The 16,564-nt window shown below is 32.8% G+C and overlaps 1 protein-coding gene across 2 annotated transcripts in view; it reads right to left on the bottom strand.

The window, feature by feature from the left end:
• Positions 1-1,439: 1,439 nt before the first annotated feature.
• The window catches only part of LOC143054800 (ATP-dependent RNA helicase DDX24-like), a 29,258-nt gene continuing 14,133 nt past the window's right edge, over positions 1,440-16,564 (bottom strand). For both annotated transcript variants that reach the window (XM_076227859.1, XM_076227867.1), the window contains exons 8-17: positions 15,505-15,623; positions 13,874-13,998; positions 13,511-13,629; positions 12,645-12,822; positions 9,529-9,632; positions 8,824-8,941; positions 4,673-4,769; positions 3,233-3,313; positions 2,344-2,507; positions 1,440-1,619 (exon numbers count right to left, since the gene is read on the bottom strand). In XM_076227859.1, coding sequence (XP_076083974.1) covers positions 1,444-1,619; positions 2,344-2,507; positions 3,233-3,313; positions 4,673-4,769; positions 8,824-8,941; positions 9,529-9,632; positions 12,645-12,822; positions 13,511-13,629; positions 13,874-13,998; positions 15,505-15,623 — 1,281 coding nt within the window. In that variant the 3' untranslated portion in view covers positions 1,440-1,443. The remainder of the gene's footprint in view (positions 1,620-2,343; positions 2,508-3,232; positions 3,314-4,672; positions 4,770-8,823; positions 8,942-9,528; positions 9,633-12,644; positions 12,823-13,510; positions 13,630-13,873; positions 13,999-15,504; positions 15,624-16,564) is intronic.

Below are 16,564 nucleotides of genomic sequence, written 5' to 3'. Positions count from 1 at the left end.
CGATTTTAATCAAATTCTCATAATTGATTTATAACGATGTAAAACATTTATCCAAACTATTAAAAGTCTAAATCAAACAATTTACAAGGCACGGGCATGATAATAGGTAGCTTCCTTTCATGTGTATTTTAGTCTAGACGCCATCTAATTAATTATCGAATTACCTCTAAAGTCATACGATGACCATATAAGCGATGTAAACATAAATATAAATATAGATATAAATAGATTAAGCAAATTCGTGCTGTTAATTATTCTAGGTATATTTAATTTCATATTATAGATGACAAATAAATGTTTATCATCTTTTTTACCTGTATAAGAATATTTTTTTTTGTGGATCGAATCAATCAATCAAATGATTTTCTTTTGTTTCACTTTCAATGTTGACATTCTCTTTACACATAAAATTCATGTGTTGTCCATCTCAAGGTAAGGGGTTAAATTGAAGTTCACATGAATACAGATTCAATGAGGTTGAATTATTCACTTGCAAGTGAATAATTTCGTAATCAATGTTTTTGGCTGATTTTAACAAAATTGAACCATATTGGCTGCTAAAAGGGAATTGTTATTTCACTATTTGCACTTCATTAATGGTTAAGCCAAAAAAATTAATATATTAGAATTTTCATATATCTTGTAGCTAGTACCCCTTTAACTGATTTGTTCATATTCATATCATTAGGAGCAATTAAAGTTTGAGTTGTGTACTTCAAAGACTTATTGGTTGGAGCTTTAGCCTTTTGAATATTATGAATAACATGATAGTAACTTATACGACTAGGAAAGTAGCATTATCAGCAGAGGTGGATTTAGAGGGTTTTTCAGGGGGCCTGCCCCCTCCTTTTCTGGGGAAAATTTGGTTCCTTATATAGGGAATCAGTGAAGCATGACTGGAGAGGGCCCCCTCTTAGGCAGTCAGTGGTCCGCCACTGATCAGGACCTGACCAAACAATGATCCCTAAGATAGAGACAAACGTCATTTACAAAGTTCAAGTCAATACTACTGTCCAAAGGCCAGTTTAATCACTACAATGCCCTCTTCATACGTAATTAATAAGCTTTTTTCATAAGGAAAACAACAAATTTTAGACAAATGTGTGTTCTTAAAATATGTACCAGTATCAACAATATAAGAATCCTTTGCAAGTTCTCTGACTCTGTATCAAGGCAAACATGCACCAGTTAGATAAACAATGATTGAATCACCTTTAGTTTTAGAAAAGGATTTTTTTACAAATTGCTTATATCTTCTTCATTTGATCTTTGGTGGATAGTTGTTTCATTAGCAATCATACTTTATCCCCTTATTTTCATATTAACTCTAAAATTAGAAGTGAGCATTTACATTATGATACATGCTCATCTTTGTTGCAATAGTTATGCGACAACTTTAAAATGTTAACTATGTGAGAAATAATATTCATAGAAAAAAATTGTTTAAGACTCTTTATTTTTTCTTTTGTTTTTCTTTTGTTGTCTTTTAGATTGTTTTTCTTTCTTTTTATTGTCCAATGCCTTTGACATTAATATTCTTTCCTTCTGTATCTGTTGTATGAGCTTCTCTTGTGATTTCTTATCTTTCTTCACAGATGAGATAGCATCGCTTCCTTTTTCTGTAAAATAAACACAATATCATTTTTACAACTGTTAATTCATGATATATTGAAATTTTTGTCATAAGATTTTTTAAAAGTACTAGTAAAATAATCATAAAATGAAAGTTATGGTTACAGGGCTGTTGCTAATATTTGTTAACTGTAAAACTGGTATAGTGGTGTGAAGGTTGGTGCCAGTTAAAATGTTTGAACATCTTGCATTTGTTTGCACCTGTCTTATGTCTAATTAATCATTGGCATACCAGGCTGGTTTCTATACTATAGTATTAATACAGTACTGTGCATTTATTTAAATTGGATTGGTCTTTACCACAGTTTGATACCTATGCAAGTTACGACGACATTCTTGTTTCTATTTTAAGTACTGGCATCCATGTTTGATAGTAGCTTGGTCTTTGACTAAAGTTCTCAAAGTTTCGAATATCTCTAAATTACCTCAAATGTGAAAAAAGTACCAGTCTGTAAAGATGATAAGAATTACAAACTGTTAAGATGATAAGAATAACATACTGTAAATATTGAAATTATTGCGTGCTATTATTATTGCAATTTTGTCATTTAGACTAAAACGCAATTTTAATTTTTGCGATATTGAGAAAAATTCTGTTTTATTATTCATCAAATTGAAAAATATGAGCTCAAATTATTGCAATTATAAACCTGTCGCATTTTTCGCATTAATAAAAACATCGCAATAATTTCTGAATTTAAAGATACTTACTGGACTCCTCAGGCATCATAAGCTTCCCAGTTTTTGTTGGGTATTTGCCAGAAAATGTCTTGGAGGTCAAGGTTGAATGCAGTAGTGAATTCAATTCCTGTTTCAGTTGTTTCATATGATGTTTATGTTGAGATTGCTCCTGACTGTCCCCTATATCATTCAATCTGTTATTAGTGGTTAAGGTTTTAACAGAACAATTATATTTTTAATCAAATCTAAGCTAGGTTCACCTTTTCTTTAACTTTCATTAAAGTAGCACAGTGACTCACTTTTCATTTTAAGACTTTAAATTTGTTGATTATTTAAGAAATTTTATGCCATGCTCTATGCTCGTCTTAAAAATGGAAAGGCATTATATTTGTCAATATTTGAAACCTTGCTTTTGCTCAGTATAAAGTAAAGAGCATGGCATGATAATCATTTCAATTTTCATTTTCAAATTCAGTTCTTTTGTCCTTTAATATTTCACTACAATCATCCTTTGACAAAATAAAACACATTTTAACTTCTTTTTGGTTACTTTGACCTACATTTCTGCAAGAGTGATTAAACTTTCTTTTAAAATGATTTAATCTAACTTCTTAAGCATGCAACACTAACAAAAATGTCCATATTGATTTCCAACTCAACTCTTCAACCAAATAAAAATGATGTGCCCCCTATGTACTATTGGAATAAAACATGGCTTTGTTTTATATACATAGCAAAAGTTGAGCATTGTATTAAATTGATGTTTAATGTACAGAAGTCGATTTCACCAAAAAAAATTAAGACTAAGATTAATCGTAATTATACTGATTTGTTCATGACTTAAGACCAATCTTAGTTTTAAGTTTTTTGTGAACTGACCCCAGAAGTATTATTTTTTTCTGATTAAAAAATAGGATACAAATGTCGATCATCTAGTTCAATGTCCATTTCATTTGCTGCTTTTATAAACCAGTTATTCTGTCTTTTTTTCTTCTCAAATCTGAAAAAGTTGATTTGCATAAATTTAATGTAGTGTATTTTATTTTTTTTAAATTATTATCTTATAACATAGTTATATAGTTGTTTACTGGTAACAGCAACTGATTGGCAAATTTTGGTGGATCTGAAGCAGAAGTTACAATTCTCGCCACAGATTGCAGTAACAAACCAGAGACCTGACATCGTCATTTGGTCCGCCTCAACAAAACAGGCAATCCTGTTGGAACTAACTGTGCCATGGAAAGAAAGAATAGAAGATGCCAACGAAAGAAAGAGATTGAAGTATCAAGACCTACTTGCAGAATGTAGAGACAATGGATGGAGGGTTTGGTTATTTCCAGTGGAAGTGGGAAGCAGAGGGTTTGTTGGACAATCTATGTGGTCAGCATTGAGAGCACTTGGTATTGTTGGAGCGGAAAGAAGTAAGCTGATTGGTAACTTGTGTAAAGAGGCATAGGCAGCATCAATGTGGTTATGGAGAAAAAGGTCAGAACAGTGGAAGCAGTAAAGTGTAGAGGCAGGGATGGATAGCCATGTGGTTTCGGGCTGGGACTTGATCACCCTAGTCGGCGCACCTCTGGAGGTTGTAGTGGACAGCACCGAAACAGCAGAGGAAGGAGGAATCACCTGAAGACGGAACCACGCATCTTTCCAACAGGATGTATTAAGGTAATGCACACATATCAAGGGTATTGGTTATTTATATTGTATATAAAACTGACAGGAATCTTTTGGGAAATAAATTCATGCATAGTCGGAACTGAGATTTACATCAAGTAGCTTAATATTACCCAGCAGGAGACGAAATATAAAATCATTCCCTTTCATAGAAGCCAAGAAAAGTTTGAAGAAAATTTTCATTGTACAATAAGTAATGCAACTTTCAAACCATCAGCAAAGAGGAAGTGGCTACACAGCAAATGTTAAAATTGATAATACAATACAACTCAACATTATCCAAATATGAAATCATTACATTACATAAAAGCCATGAACACTTTAAATGGAAGTTTTCTACCAAAGGAATTTTGGATGGATGGAATGACAGATGTGAAGTCCAGCAGTTACTAGATCTGTTTGAAGGTTAAAATAACATGCGACTAATATCAACCAAAAAAGCTATCTTTTTTGTACAGATCTCCTTATTTTTTCTTTCATATTTGTATTTCTGGGTTATTGATTTTATTTGTTGTTGTTTTACATTTTGTGGGGTTAAATGCAAAAATTCTGAAAACTTTGAAAAAAAGCAATGATGTAACCCTGAAATCTAGAACAAATGAAACAATGACTTTTCTGTGTGACAAAGAATTTATCTTTGGTAGCTAGAAATTCAACAAAAAAATGCATTTTGATGTTTTACCTATAATCAGTGACATCTATCTTTAATGCCAAACTTAATCTTTGTTTCAAAGTAGGAAGCATTTGATAATCCACTGGAATCATGGGTAGGTCTTCATCTACAAAAAAAAAACATAAATTAAACTGTCAATTGTTCTTGAACAATTGAGAGGTCTTTCCTTTTGTAATGTAAAATACATGTTCTTATAGATGTAGAATCTATTGAAAAGGTCAAGGTCAACCGTACAAAGCTTGAAAACACACTTAAAATCCATTATATGAGGTTAAAAACACTAAATTCGCTATCTGGGACATGACCTTGACCTTTGACCTTTTGACCTTTGTCAAGGTCATTAGTCCCCAATGTCATTGCAAAAGACCCCATGGGTCTAGGACCTTTGGTTATATAGTAAAAGCTGATTTTGTCTTTTCAGAAACCTAAAACAGGGGTTATGCCCCTTATTAAAAGGTCAAATCTCTTTGGTCAAAATGTAACAAAGTTGCGCCGTAATGACCCAAACATTTTCCACTATTTAAAACTTCTGTAAGTATAATGGTTTCTGAGATTATCCCATAACAAGGTGTTAGGTCAAAGGTCAAGGTCAACATACAAATTTGACCTTGAGGTATTTTTCAAAGATACATGAATTGATGATGATTGGTGAAGATCCTAGGTGTCTACGACTTACGGTTTCTGAGTTTTGGTGGCCAACCGACACCGGTTAATTTTCATAGGGGCATAACCCTACCAATGAGTCGTTGAATCTTTTCGATCCAAATGTAATGAAGAACCGGGGTCTGGTCCTGAACAAATTTCACCCTTTGTTTTTTGTCTACCTATTACGGTTACGGTGTTGGAACGATAACAAGGTTTTTGGGTTTCGGAGGGATTACTCCGAACCGACAAAATATTTCGACTCACAGGGTGAGTTCCAGAAAGGTATTCATGACACCTATACAAAGTGTGAATATGAAAGCGACACGTCTTACGGTTAACGCGGCTAAATTTGTCAAAGTTTAACGGAAGAATAATAATAATAAACAAAAGAAATACAGTAAGGTCTTTCCCTTTTGTAAAAGGAAAGACCTTAATAATAATAATAATAATAATAATAATAATCAGAAGAAATACAGTAAGGTCTTTCCCTTTAGTAAAAGGAAAGACCTTAATAATAATCAGAAGAAATACAGTAAGGTCTTTCCCTTTAGTAAAAGGAAAGACCTTAATTAAACTGTCAATTGTTCTTGAACAATTGAGAGGTCTTTCCTTTTTCAATGTAAAATACATGTTCCAACAGACGTAGAATGTATTGAAAAGGTCAAGGTCAACCTTAAAAAGCTCGAAAACACACTAAAAATCCTTTAAATAAGGTTAAAAACACTAAATTCGCTATCTGGGACATGACCTTGACCTTTGACCTTTTGACCTTTGTCAAGGTCATCGGTCCCCAATGCCATTACTGAAGACCCCAAGGGTCTAGGACCTTTGGTTATATAGTAAAAGCTGATTTTGTCTTTTCAAAAACCTAAAACAGGGGTTATGCCCCTTATAGAAAGGTCAAATCTCTTTGATCAAAATGTAACAAAGTTGCGCCATAATGACCCAAACATTTTCCACCATTTAAAACTTCTGTAAGTATAATGGTTTCTGAGATTATCCCATAACAAGCTGTTAGGTCAGAGGTCAAGGTCAACATACAAATTTGACCTTGAGATATTTTTTAAAGATACATGAAATGATGATGATTGGTGAAGATCCTATGTGTCTACGACTTACGGTTTCTGAGTTTTGGTGGCCAACCGACACCGGTTAATTTTCATAGGGGCATAACCCTACCAATGAGTCGTTGAATCTTTTCGATCCAAATGTAACGAAGAACCGGGGTCTGGTCCTGAACAAATTTCACCCTTTGTTTTTTTTCTACCTATTACGGTTATGGTGTTGGAACGATAACAAGGTTTTTGGGTTTCGGAGGGATTACTCCGAACCGACAAAATATTTCGACTCACAGGGTGAGTTCCAGATAGGTATTCATGACACCTATACAAAGTGTGAATATGAAAGCGACACGTCTTACGGTTAACGCGGCTAAATTTGTCAAAGTTTAACGGAAGAATAATAATTAAACTGTCAATTGTTCTTGAACAATTGAGAGGTCTTTCCTTTTGTAATGTAAAATACATGTTCTTATAGATGTAGAATCTATTGAAAAGGTCAAGGTCAACCGTACAAAGCTTGAAAACACACTTAAAATCCATTATATGAGGTTAAAAACACTAAATTCGCTATCTGGGACATGACCTTGACCTTTGACCTTTTGACCTTTGTCAAGGTCATTAGTCCCCAATGTCATTGCAAAAGACCCCATGGGTCTAGGACCTTTGGTTATATAGTAAAAGCTGATTTTGTCTTTTCAGAAACCTAAAACAGGGGTTATGCCCCTTATTAAAAGGTCAAATCTCTTTGGTCAAAATGTAACAAAGTTGCGCCGTAATGACCCAAACATTTTCCACTATTTAAAACTTCTGTAAGTATAATGGTTTCTGAGATTATCCCATAACAAGGTGTTAGGTCAAAGGTCAAGGTCAACATACAAATTTGACCTTGAGGTATTTTTCAAAGATACATGAATTGATGATGATTGGTGAAGATCCTAGGTGTCTACGACTTACGGTTTCTGAGTTTTGGTGGCCAACCGACACCGGTTAATTTTCATAGGGGCATAACCCTACCAATGAGTCGTTGAATCTTTTCGATCCAAATGTAATGAAGAACCGGGGTCTGGTCCTGAACAAATTTCACCCTTTGTTTTTTGTCTACCTATTACGGTTACGGTGTTGGAACGATAACAAGGTTTTTGGGTTTCGGAGGGATTACTCCGAACCGACAAAATATTTCGACTCACAGGGTGAGTTCCAGAAAGGTATTCATGACACCTATACAAAGTGTGAATATGAAAGCGACACGTCTTACGGTTAACGCGGCTAAATTTGTCAAAGTTTAACGGAAGAATAATAATAATAAACAAAAGAAATACAGTAAGGTCTTTCCCTTTTGTAAAAGGAAAGACCTTAATTAAACTGTCAATTGTTCTTGAACAATTGAGAGGTCTTTCCTTTTGTAATGTAAAATACATGTTCCAACAGACGTAGAATGTATTGAAAAGGTCAAAGTCAACCTTTAAAAGCTCGAAAAAACACAAAAAATCCTTTATATAAGGTTAAAAACACTAAATTCGCTATCTGGGACATGACCTTGACCTTTGACCTTTTGACTTTTGTCAAGGTCATCAGTCCCCAATGCCATTACTGAAGACCCCAAGGGTCTAGGACCTTTGGTTATATAGTAAAAGCTGATTTTGTCTTTCAGAAACCTAAAACAGGGGTTATGCCCCTTAAAAAAAGGTCAAATCTTTTTGGTCAAAATGTAACAAAGTTGCGCCATAATGACCCAAACATTTTCCACTATTTAAAACTTCTGTAAGTTTTATGGTTTCTGAGATTATCCCATAACAAGATGTTAGGTCAAAGGTCAAGGTCAACATACAAATTTGACCTTGAGGTATTTTTCAAAGATACATGAATTGATGATGATTGGTGAAGATCCTAGGTGTCTACGACTAACAGTTTCTGAGTTTTGGTGGCCAACCGACACCGGTTAATTTTCAAAGGGGCATAACCCTACCAATGAGTCGTTGAATCTTTTCGATCCAAATGTAACGAAGAACCGGTGTCTGGTCCTGAACAAATTTCACCCTTTGTTTTTTTTCTACCTATTACGGTTACGGTGTTGGAACGATAACAAGGTTTTTTGGTTTCGGAGGGATAACTCCGAACCGACAAAATATTTCGACTCACAGGGTGAGTTCTGGATAGGTATTCATGACACTGATACAAATTGTGAATATGAAAGCGACACGTCTTACGGTTAACGCGGCTAAATTTGTCAAAGTTTAACGGAAGAATAATAATAATAAACAGAAGAAATACAGTAAGGTCTTTCCCTTTAGTAAAGGAAAGACCTTAAAAATTAAGAAATTAGGTAATAATGAAAATTAAATGCAGTTTAAAAAGGTGTCTGCATGTCAAAAGTATTTCTTTTAAAATCATATTGTCTAAACTATATGAGCTTTATTGAGGCAGTAAATGTTCTTCAAATGATCAAACACTTACTTCTATTGAGAGTGTGTATAATTTTCCTGTAGTTTTTAACATCATCCGGTCCTATCAACATAACACTAATTCCTTCCTTACTGGCCCGAGCTGTTCTACCACTTCTATGTACATAATTCTGAAATAAATAAAACAGCTATAAATACAATCTGATGCTTGCAACTAGTAAAAGAAGTGTGGAAAACTGATTTGAAGGACTGACGGATGGACAGACAGACAGATGGAGTGCAAACCTAAAGTCCCTTCAACTTCGTCAGTAGGGGAATAACACAAGAAAGTATTAAAGTCAACCCAACCTTTAACTTACTAGCATTAGGATAACATCTTTAAAAAATCACTCTTTAAATGTGTCTGGCCTTCAGGGAACAGTTTATCAGACTTTATCAAATTTGTATTCAATATAAAAAGTATCTACTCTGGAATATCTGACCTGCATTTAGATATTGAAATAAATTGATTTTGGCATCCATTGATAATCTGTCACAAATTGTTTTTGGCAGTTTCTATTTCACACAGTAATCTTATTTCTGACATTCTATCAAAATATCATACGCAAAATAATTTTACAAAAAAAAAATTCTGTTAAAATATCCTTTAGCAAAATAACTTTAAAAAAAAATCCATTAGAGGAAAGGGTCAAGAGAGGATTTTAATTACATCTTGCTAGAATTTCAACAACATATAAGAATTTGATAATATTCTCACCTCAACTGTTAATGGAACTTGATAGTGAAAGACATGCTGAACATTTGGTATATCTAATCCTCTAGCTGCTACATCTGATGCTAATAACAAACTGTTAGGATCAGCTGAAATAAACAAGTGGAGATAACTCTAAATGCTACATCTGATGCTAAATAACAAACTGTTAGAATCAGCTGAAAAAAACAAGTGGAGATAACTCTTATACTATATCTGATGCTAAATAACAAACTGTTAGGATCAGCTGAAAAAAACAAGTGGAGATAACTCTAAATACTGCATCTGATGCTAAAAAACAAACTGTTAGGATCAGCTGAAAAAAACAAATGGAGATATACTCTAATACTACATCTGATGCTAATAACAAACTGTTAGGATCAGCTGAAAAAAACAAGTGGAGATAACTCCAAATACTACATTTGATGCTAATAACAAACTGTTAGGATAAGCTGAAAAAAACAAGTGGAGATAACTCTAAATACTGCATCTGATGCTAAAAAACAAACTGTTAGGATCAGCTGAAAAAAACAAATGGAGATATACTCTAATACTACATCTGATGCTAAATAACAAACTGTTAGGATCAGCTGAAAAAAACAAATGGAGATATACTCTAATACTACATCTGATGCTAAATAACAAACTGTTAGGATCAGCTGAAAAAAACAAGTGGAGATAACTCTAAATACTTAATCTGATGCTAATAACAATCTGTTAGGATCAGCTGAAAAAAAACAAGTGGAGATAACTCCAAATACTACATCTGATGCTAATAACAATCTGTTAGGATCAGCTGAAAAAAAACAAGTGGAGATAACTCCAAATACTACATCTGATGCTAATAACAATCTGTTAGGATCAGCTGAAAAAAACAAGTGGAGATAACTCTAATACTTCATCTGATGCTAATAACAATCTGTTAGGATCAGCTGAAAAAAAACAAGTGGAGATAACTCCAAATACTACATCTGATGCTATTAACAAACTGTAAGGATCAGCTGAAAAAAAAACAAATGGAGATATACTCTAATACTACATTTGATGCTAATAACAAACTGTTAGGATAAGCTGAAAAAAACAAGTGGAGATAACTCTAAATACTACATCTGATGCTAATAACAAACTGTAGGTTGCATTTCTGTAAATATTGACAATGCATTTTCCCATAGGAACTCCCTTTACGGCTTAAACTGTACCACTTTAACTAAGAAGTTTTGAAAAAAATCTTATCCTAGAATTGAAAGTTCATATGCACTACAATTTTTTTCAAAGGTCAAAATATAGGGCTGTGCGGCATATTTTCAACGTTTATATGCCCTGAACTTTTCAAAGTTTAAACTAACACTAATTTTCTTAACTACCCCTACCTCGTATGACGGGTTACCACAGATTTCAATGTAAACAATATGCACATGTTTATCTACTGGTAACATTCCCAAGTTATGTCTCTATGAGATGGAACACAGAGAGAATAACTGGGAACCAGTATGTAAACAAAATTAATTTTCTATGAATATTCTAAATCTCCCCAAAAGAGGCGTGGTTTGAGAAACAGCTGTATTTACAAAGTGCAACCTGTAAGGATCAGCTGAAAAAAAACAAATGGAGATATACTCTAATACTACATTTGATGCTAATAACAAACTGTTAGGATAAGCTGAAAAAAACAAGTGGAGATAACTCTAAATACTGCATCTGATGCTAAAAAACAATCTGTTAGGATCAGCTGAAAAAAAACAAGTGGAGATAACTCCAAATACTACATCTGATGCTAATAACAATCTGTTAGGATCAGCTGAAAAAAAACAAGTGGAGATAACTCCAAATACTACATCTGATGCTAATAACAATCTGTTAGGATCAGCTGAAAAAAACAAGTGGAGATAACTCTAAATCCTACATCTGATGCTAATAACAATCTGTTAGGATCAGCTGAAAAAAAACAAGTGGAGATAACTCCAAATACTACATCTGATGCTAATAACAATCTGTTAGGATCAGCTGAAAAAAACAAGTGGAGATAACTCTAAATACTACATCTGATGCTAATAACAAACTGTTAGGATCAGCTGAAAAAAACAAGTGGAGATAACTCCAAATACTACATCTGATGCTAATAACAATCTGTTAGGATCAGCTGAAAAAAACAAGTGGAGATAACTCTAAATGCTACATCTGATGCTAAAAAACAATCTGTTAGGATCAGCTGAAAAAAAACAAGTGGAGATAACTCCAAATACTACATCTGATGCTAAATAACAATCTGTTAGGATCAGCTGAAAAAAAAACAAGTGGAGATAACTCCAAATACTACATCTGATGCTAATAACAATCTGTTAGGATCAGCTGAAAAAAACAAGTGGAGATAACTCCAAATACTACACCTGATGCTAAATAACAATCTGTTAGGATCAGCTGAAAAAAACAAGTGGAGATAACTCTAAATACTACATCTGATACTAAATAACAATCTGTCAGGATCAGCTAAAAAAAACAAGTGGAGATAACTCCAAATACTACACCTGATGCTAAATAACAATCTGTTAGGATCAGCTGAAAAAAAACAAGTGGAGATAACTCTAAATACTACATCTGATGCTAAATAACAATCTGTCAGGATCAGCTGAAAAAAAACAAGTGGAGATATCTCTAAATGCTACATCTGATGCTAAATAACAATCTGTTAGGATCAGTCTAAAAACATCTCTTATAACAAAATGTTAACACCTTGCTGAAAAAAGTGGAGATAACTTAATATGATGCTAAAAACAAACTGTTAGAATTAGCTGAAAAGGTAGAGTTAACTCTCACTACTACTTCTTACTCCGATGCCAAAAAGAACTGTTATAAAGGCTTTACTGAGAAAATTCAAATGAATTAATTACCAAATATATCATAGTTTTCAAATTGATGTGTTTTGCTGTTCTACCAAGCAACCAGCATTAAACATTATTAGAACTATGACTCGATAGCTCAGATTCAGGGTAATGTGTTGATGTAGAGCAAAATGGTTCTTTTTGGGGACAGTTTCCTTGTGAGCTTAAAAAATCCAAATCAGTTAGCCAGTCAAGTACACAGCAAGGATCTCCTCAAAAGCTAAAAGATGGATGGTTAATTACCTGTGAACTTTTCCAGATTTTTTAACCTTTGTTTCTGGTGCATATCAGCATGTAGTGGTAGTGGTTTAGTTTGTAAGAGAGTGAAAATAGACACCAATCTTCGGATACAATCTTTACTGTTTGCAAACACTAAAGTTCTACCAGGAAATTGCTGCAGGAAGTAGTAGAGAAAAAGATCCTGAAATTATAGAAATTATTGAACATAATGTTTCCAACATTTATAGTATGGACAGGTAAATAAAATAAGATTCTACAAAAATACACCATACATTTCTTGAAAAATCATACTTGTAAAATCTATTTTTGATAGATATATCATATTGATGTATATTAAAATGGCAACCAGGGTCTTCAGATATAGTTCTCATCAGAAATATTCTTTCAGTGTTTACTTTTTTATTTAAACTTACCAAAGGTTTAGAGATACTAATAAACACCTGACACATGCACATGTCACCAATAACAAGCAAAATGAGGATGCTGATTACAGTTCTTCTAAAAAATCATGCAAAACAAAAATTGATCAACTTGCTTGCTTTGTTTGCTTGGTTGTTTGCAAACAATAGGTAGGCGGAGTTTCGGTCAGTTTTTATATATACTGGGATTTGATTGGACAATAAGAATTGACATGAAATGAATTTAATGTTTATTGTCCAATCAAATTCCAGTAAATAGTAAACAAATATCCAAACAAATATAGCAAGCAAGTTAATCAATGATTTGTTTTGCATGCTTTTATAAAAGTGCTGTAAACTAAGCAGTTTTATTTGTCACATTGTAGACTACTTGCTCATTAAATGTCATGTGTAAACTTATGGAACATAGAATACAGAAAATGTGCACTTGTGTAGATGTAGAAAGAATACCTTTTCTTCCTTTGTACAGTTAATCCTCGCCTCTGTTAAAGTTTCTACAGTGCCCGTCTTTCTTGATAAATCAATCACTTTAGGTTTATGTCTTAATCCTATTCTTTCCATCAGAGATTCTATAAAATAAATAATAATATAGAGGCAACAGGTTTATATCATGTTATTTAAAATAGCAGTCAAATATCTGATGGATTTCAAACTCTATTATATTCATTCTAATGGTATGGTCAAAATGTAAACTTAATTCCTTATTTGTCATTGCTGGAAACAAAATATATCTTGTCCAATCAAAAACGATGCTACAAATTTTTTTTCTGTAACAAAATTATCAGCACAATGTGATAATTAATAATTTTTTACCTAATTTTTCCGTCTCTGTCATTTTGACTCTCTTTTTCTTTGTAGGTCGGTATGATCCAACATGAATCATGGTCAAAGTTGCAGAATATACAAAATTTTGTCTTTTTTTTCTCTTTTGCTCGTCCCTATAAAATAAAACATATACTTTGAAATAATTTAAACAAGTTAATGTATTAGCTCATTTAAGACATAAAAAAACTTGTCATGTAATTTTGAAATGAAATTTATGTTTGTCAGCAATCATAAACATACTTAAACTTTTAGTATTTGACTGAATTTTTTCTCTGAACAACCTTTTGATGTCAAGCCACAATCACTTTTGAATTGTGACTTCACATTTTTTAAATTTTGAAAAAAAATTGGCAAAACTTTACAAGGACAGACAGAAAATAAACAAATGAATGAATGAAATCCACACATCCTCCTCCAAAATCATAATTGGGTAAGGATATAATAATAATAAAACCAGGTGCTCCGCAGGGCGCAGCTTTATATGACCGCAGAGGTCAAACCCTGAATAGTTAGGGCAAGTATGGACATAAAATTCAAGCTGGATACAGCTCTGAATTTGGATTGTGATTAAATAGTTGACACAGCATAGGTTCCTGACACAAAATGAATGTGGTCTAATGAACTTAAAACTTTCTTTTTGCTTTTGAGCAATACACTATGCTGTTGAATATTAATCCCCTCAAAAAAAATATTTGAAAAAAGTTTTCTTTTTGATTTCTGAAATCTGAAATGAGAAAAATTGTACCCCCACCCACGAATTCTTATTCAACCCCCCCCCCCATTTTTTTCACATCCGCCTTTCCCTTATTCCAAAAATAATCTCAATTCAAATTTCTAATGGAGTTTGCAACAATAACCACTCATTTAAATACATAAAATATAAAAATATGAAATGACATTCAGTCATGGTCAAACTATATTAATTAATAGTAACTTCTAAATTTTTTTTTTACAGCTAATCAATCATCTCAAGACAATCATCATTTCTTAATACATAATTTCAAGCAGTGTAAGGGAGGTAACCAAACATACATACATATATATATCAGGGTAAAATATTTGTCATAAAGGGCCAACCCGTGGTAAAATCTAGATATATTCAAGCCCCCATGAATTATTTCTTAAGTATTCTTTAAAATGGAATCTCCCTTACACTGCTTTTAAATTGTTTAAATTGTCCTTTAAATAGAAAAACCCTTGTTTTTGCCCCTTTTTTTGCCCCTAATTGCTAAATGATTTGAGCCATATTCCCCCCCTCCCCCCCTCCAAACATCCCATTGTAGTTTGTAAACTTGAGGTATAATTTTAGGAGATTTATACACTTTAACACAAGTTATTGACTGGTAACTACAAAAGCGCTTATTTGGGCCCCTTATTACTAAACTTTTTGGACCACAACCTTCAAAATCAATCCCAACCTTCCTTTTGTGGTATTGAACCTACTTATTAAATTTCATAGAAATCCTTTTACTTAAACTAAAGTTATTGTCCGGACAACGCAGACGATGCAGACGACAACATCATATCATTATACGATCAAAAAAAATTTTTGCGGTCGTATAAAAATCAATCAAACTATGATTTGGTTACTGAATATCTATGTTTATACATGTATTTACTTATTAATATGTTGACATAGCTTCTCCAATTCCTCAAAATGGCCCTTTTCTACCATTCTGTCAGCTTCATCAATCACCAAGCTGTGAATTTGATCAATGTTTACTAAATATGGATCACCCTGAAATAACAAATTAACCACTCAATCACAAGGTTGTATTCAATTTATATGTTAGTTCATAATAATGATATATCCGATTAAAATTATATTGTCTGTGGACATAATAACTACTAAGATTTTTAATATTGTTCATGTTCACTTTACATGAAATCAGAGTCAAAATTATAATTTTGCATATGATTTAGAAAGTTTGCATCATAATGATTCTGTTTCACCACAACTCAAAGTTGACTACCTAAACCAAAATCTTTAGCCTGGTACAAGAATGACTAACAGAGGGACACACATAAAGGGCTCACACTACCAGGGGAATCGGCAAAGAAGTTTATCAGTAAAGAAATTCAAAGACAAGCTAAATATTTCTGTATTTTTTGTGAGGGTACATCAAACATTCTGATTTTTTGAAAAAATAAATTGTTTACTTCATTGGAATGTGATATAAACATCACTGTAAACAGGGAAATTTTTGCGCCATCTTTATTTTGCGATTTACTAACACAATCCAAATTCGCGCCATTTTGAATTCGTGATTGCCCATTGGCTCATATAACTATCTTCATAAATGATTTGGAAAGTGATGAGCTTTACATATTTCTTAAATCAAGTGATAAAATCAATCAGAAATCTTTTGTTTTCAGTTCATTAATGTTAACGTAGATTACAAGTTTGTCATGTTTGCTTGTAAAAACACATACACAATACAGAAAAGTAGACCTAATTAGGAGTGAATTAAAATAAAATGTTGTGAGGATTAATGCTAATTAATCGATCTTTTGATCTGATTAATCTGTGTAGAAGTTTCAACGATGTGAAACTTTTATTACTGATTGACATGTATCATTAACATAATTGTAATGAGTGTTGTTTACATAACAATATCCGTAATGTTTGCTTCCGTGTTTATGGTGTACTGATTTGCATTAAATTCATTACTTCTAACA

This window comes from Mytilus galloprovincialis, chromosome 1, assembly GCF_965363235.1.
Source record: "Mytilus galloprovincialis chromosome 1, xbMytGall1.hap1.1, whole genome shotgun sequence".
NCBI classification, from domain to species: domain Eukaryota; kingdom Metazoa; phylum Mollusca; class Bivalvia; order Mytilida; family Mytilidae; genus Mytilus; species Mytilus galloprovincialis.
This window is presented reverse-complemented; position numbering and strand designations above follow the sequence as displayed.